Raw genomic sequence first — 5,120 nt, forward strand, 5'->3', positions numbered from 1 at the left:
CTATCTCACCATCCTCATCATCATCTTGACTTGCCTCATTGCCACTATCACTGCCACCATTTGCCTCCGAACCATCAGCATCAGGGTACCAAATGCCTGTGTGTTGGACATCTTGATGGTGGCGACAAAAATCCTCCTTTGACATTGGGGGGTGGTGTCCAGCCACATTAGTGCATTGAGTGGACAAGGGACATTTTGAGTGTGATTCTGCCATGGAATTGAGAGGTCATGAAGTTCATGCAGCCAGTTGAGAGCAAGAAAAGCAATGTCAACACTACCCTTTTCTTGGCAGGACTGAAAAAGTGAGGAATAAGCAGCATACTCCTCGGCCAACCACTGCCGGAGGTTAGCATGCTCTGCTGTGAGTCTACAAATCTCAGACTGACAATTGTCCATTTCCTGGGCATAGGGAATGTTCCCACGAACACCGGAATCTGTCATCCATTTCGGAAGCTCACCCTCCCCAGGATCATGGTCAAAGAACTCTTGCCAAAGATCTTGATCTACATCCAGCTGAAGGACAGTGTCACAGGTGAGCAAAGGTGGGATGTGTTTATTGTGATGGGCAGGAGAAGTATGCTGTAGCCTCCGTAAAAGCTCCAGCTTTTCATTATATTTTTGCAGTGTAATATCGATGGCAGACAATCGACTCTTTGCTGCCTTCTCAACATGAGCCTTGACATTTTGGTCAATGGTGCAAGCCTTCGAGTGATCGAGCACACTAAGTTCAAACCGTCTTGAGCGCAATTTCCGAATAAGTTGATCCCTGAGAACCCGAAAATTGATGAGTTCATTGGTCCACTCATCCTTCTTCAGCCTCTCCAACTCTTCCAAGGTAGCATCACCCTGTGCTCCAAGCTTATGCATGTTTGTGGCCAGTAAACCCTTCAACCTTAGAATTTCTTTGGCCACCCTCTCCATGAATTGCTGCAACTCAAGCTGATGAACAAGATCGTCATCTCCAGGCCGTGTATGGATAAGTTCTTCATAGAGAGTCTCTTGGGTCCTTAGTTCTGCCTTCAATGACATAACCCAATCCACTAGCTTCTGGGCCGCTGTTTTTGATTGGCACTCCAAAGGTTTGCTGTAATAACATCGCTGGTCCTCAAACTGTGCCAGCAGATCAGGGGCAGAAATGCCATTGTTCTCCAAACGAGCAATAGCCACATCAAGTCGCTCCCTGGCCCTCCTCAGGTGATCTCTAAGCCATTTGCCAATGTCAGGTAGTTTCATAGACTCGATGTGCTCAACCTGCAGATCAATTAGAAAGAGGCGGCGATAATGACCAGTAACTCGAAGACCCGGTATCAACTGTTGTAGTTGGCTCCATACCCTCTTGCAACCTTCACCATCCGTGAGCCCCCGGGGCTTTGATTTACGTGGATGGTACCAAAGTTGACAGGCATATTGATGACCATATGCGTGAAAAATGGAGACACCCCACGCAATTTGGGATTGCCACTCAGGTGCAATGTTGTATTTCCTCAGGGTACGGTCTCCCTGACACCCTATGTCATACAATATTCCAACCTGCCACCAGTCTGGGACATGTTCAAAGAACTTTGCAATGAGTGCAAATAGGTAGTGTTGTTTCTCACCCGCTGTCTGGATGTTCACAAGGAATAGAGGTATATCATGACGACAGAGAATCCCCATGACTCCGGTGTTTGCAAAGTAATCTGTCGATGCCTTGATGCGCTCGCCATCAGCAGCAATGAAAGACTCGGAACAAGCATCATATGTGGAGTTTGGAACAGGCAAGTTCAACTCTCTCCTGTCATCCACATCATTTGGAGCATGTTCAATATCCACCATCTCCCCTGCCTGCTCCTTGCGTTTCTTAGAGGTCCTTTTAGGAGGGCGAATGGTCTCTACACGGTTTTTCCATGACTGAACAAAGTCATCAGAGAGAAATACAGTCCTCGGTGAAGTAAACATAGGATCCTTCGAACCAATGTTCCCCTCCATTCCGTGCCAACGATCCTGGTCTTTGATCCGCTTTAGTTGAAAATTTGCATCACAGCAGACGATGACCTGTACATCCTCTGCTTTTGTGTGAGACCCACCAAAACAGAGGGGACACCGAGAATGAAGGAAGGAACTAGGCTGATCATCAGCTTTGGGAGTGCCTTGACTTGGAATATGATGAGCATTCTCATACATGCGATGGTTGATCGGTGTCTTAGCGTTGAAATTAGTCCCATTTTGGGTATTGCCTGGGTGTGGTGAGTTGAGAGATGAGACAGATGGGCCAGCATCGGTGTCTAGATCGTTCTCCTGCAATTGCAGTATCATGGACAGACGTTGAGATGGAGGCATATGTGTTTGTGCCAAATGGATGAGCTCCGCTTGGACTAAGGATTTGAGGCTCTGGTAATATTTAAGGGCATTCGTAAAACGTCTGCGTAGAGAATCCTTAGCATCGAAATGGAAACTGTGCCTTTGAAGTACGATTTGCATGGTAGCTGCCCATGCGCAGTTGTTCAGGGCAGTAAAGGTGGACAAAAGTGAGACCCATTCTAATACATCGATGCTTACAGCCAGTGAAGGATGACATGGTGCACATGGGAACATCCCTAGTTTGACGAGCTGGATGCACATCAGCAAAAGTCCGTTATGCTCCGGAGCATCAGGAGTGGCTGGAGCATGTGGGAGACAAAACAGCAGATTGGGCACTCCTGGAGCCAATAGTGTTCTCCTGGGAGGGGGTTCAGGAGTGGCTGGGAGTGGTGAGGAGTATGCAATGTGCCAGGAGCAGTGGGAGGAAAATTTTGGTCTCTAAAAAGTTGAAAAAAAAAATTTAGGGAAAAAAATCAAAAAAATTCAGGAACTATAGTGCCTTTAAAGTGCTTTCAGGACATATAATTATTTGCGAAATTGAGGAAGAAATGATGGAGAAAAATGGAAAATACTTTCGGAGACCTGAGAAGTAATGAGAACTGAATTGATGGGAAAGTCTGAAAATTGAATAGGAAAGTGAGGGGAAGCCTTGCAGCATTGTTACTTTCTGCTGTTGTGATTTTTCCTGATTGATCTTGGTCTCACTCCCAGCTGCTCCTGGACCCTCCCAGGAGCTTTCAGGAGCTTCTAGGAGTATTGAGGAGCAGCTGGGAATGAGACCAAGAAGAATCAGGAAAAATCACAACAGCAGAAAATAACAATGCTACAAGGCTTCCCCTCACTTTCCTATTCAATTTTCAGACTTTCCCATCAATTCAGTTCTCATTATTTCTTGGGTCCCTGAAAGTATTTTCCATTAGCTGCTCCTGGACCCTGGAGCTTCCAGGAGTATCCAGGAGTATCCAGGAGCAGCTGGGAGTGAGACCAAGAAGAATCAGGAAAAATTAGAACAGCAGAAAATAACAATGCTACAAGGCTTCCCCTCACTTTCCTATTCAATTTTCAGACTTTCCCATCAATTCAGTTCTCATTATTTCTCAGGTCTCCGAAAGTATTTTCCATTTTTCTCCATCATTTCTTCCTCAATTTCGCAAATAATTATATATCCTGAAAGCACTTCAAAGGCACTACAGTTCCTGAATTTTTTTTGATTTTTTCCCTAATTATTTTTTCAACTTTTTAGAAGTCCCTATTTTTCAAATTTTCCTCATTTCCCTCTATATTCCCCCCTCATTCTCCCCCTCATTCTCCCCCTCATTTCCCCCTCATTTCCCCCCTCATTTCCCCCCTCATTCTCCCCCATTTCCCCCTCCTCCATATTCTGCAAGTCCAAAAGTGATTAAGTTGCCAGATTGATCATATATCAGGCCATAAATTTTGACTGTGTATTGGTGAGTCTCAGTGTCCTTGATGTATAGTATAGTGTTTGATCTAAATGTTAAGTAGTGTCTTGTTGTGTTAGTCTTGTGGTAGGAGGTATTCATGGGGAGTCTTCCCTCTTTTTTTTTCCTTTTCATTTTCAAATGCTCCAGGAGCTCCCAGAAGCTTCTCACCCCTATACATTTTGAAGCATTAAATTGTATTTACTGGATATGTTTGTGCACAAAGCAATGCTCCATGCCCTCCTGGGAGTGCCCTGGAGTACCTGACCAACTCCGGAGGAAATGAGCTGTTCCTGGACCGGCCAATCTCCTCCTGATTCTCCCAGTGCTCCCCATACTCCGGAGCACTCAGGAGCATAACAATTTTTTGCTGATGCCAAGTGGGGCGGGCATTGCAAACCATGAGGTCAACCTCATCTTTGCGGTCAAACTGCATGCAAACGACTTTGAGTGCTTGGTGGCTGCCTTCACAGTTGCAAGGATCCGCTCTAGGTGTCGCCTTCATGCCAGAATAATGCAAACGCTCCCACCGAGTGTACACAGGTATGAGCTGTGGAAGGACAATATTGTCCCAACACACATGCTGTCTTTTGCGCTTTAAAGCATGCTTAGACCAGCGTGCATCCAGAGGCGTGCAGATGACTCGTTCGACCGTAGTGTCCAGGCCAATGGGGATGGTTCCCAAATATGGTGAGGGTGGGTCAGGGAAAGACGATCCGAACTCTTCGAGTGGATTGAACGATGATGTGTACTCATTGGGATCATTGGCAGAGTGATGGATAGGAGCCGTTGTTTTTTCGGTTCCTGGCTGTTGTGATCGACGAATGGATGGTGCAATCCTGGGGATGCTCCTCAGCTCCTTCAGGAAATCGGCATCTGGCCTGTCCTTTGATGACGTCCCACCAGCAGCTTCCTTTGCTGCATAATACCTTTCTGATGCCTTTAGTGACTTCTTAAGAGCACGTAGACCTGCCATGATGTTATGACGATGTGGAGATCAAGACGAATAAGGTGTAACTTTGGAGGGATATTGCGATTGGATAGAAGTTATATAAACGACGGTGGCTATGTGATGATCGATGAGCTGAACACGGCTACTCGGAGGTGCTATACTGACCGACAAATACAGAGACAATGACGACAGGCGCGAAGCAAATGTCGCAATGCAAAGATATGGACGAGTGTGAAACCGAAGGAGCACTTGAGGGGCTGTCTTCAAAGAAAAAACCTTTGAAGAGGACACCAACAAATCCAAGGGGAGCACAATAGCCACAGCGTGAGGATGGGCCTTGATGAAGGTGGAAATGAAGGAATGCAATCGTGAGCTGTCTCCAAAGT

General features: G+C 46.2%; 1 protein-coding gene across 1 annotated transcript; it reads right to left on the bottom strand.

The window, feature by feature from the left end:
• EI90DRAFT_2914624 (uncharacterized protein) lies at positions 1-4,758 on the bottom strand (the record flags this gene model as incomplete). Its single annotated transcript, XM_039054529.1, has 2 exons — positions 1-2,589; positions 4,144-4,758. 2 exons carry the CDS (start codon positions 4,756-4,758, stop codon positions 1-3), a joined length of 3,204 nt encoding a protein of 1,067 aa, XP_038918211.1.
• Positions 4,759-5,120: the final 362 nt, after the last annotated feature.

Source organism: Cantharellus anzutake, assembly GCF_015039405.1.
Source record: "Cantharellus anzutake strain C23 chromosome Unknown EI90scaffold_15, whole genome shotgun sequence".
Classification (NCBI taxonomy): Eukaryota; Fungi; Basidiomycota; class Agaricomycetes; order Cantharellales; family Hydnaceae; genus Cantharellus; species Cantharellus anzutake.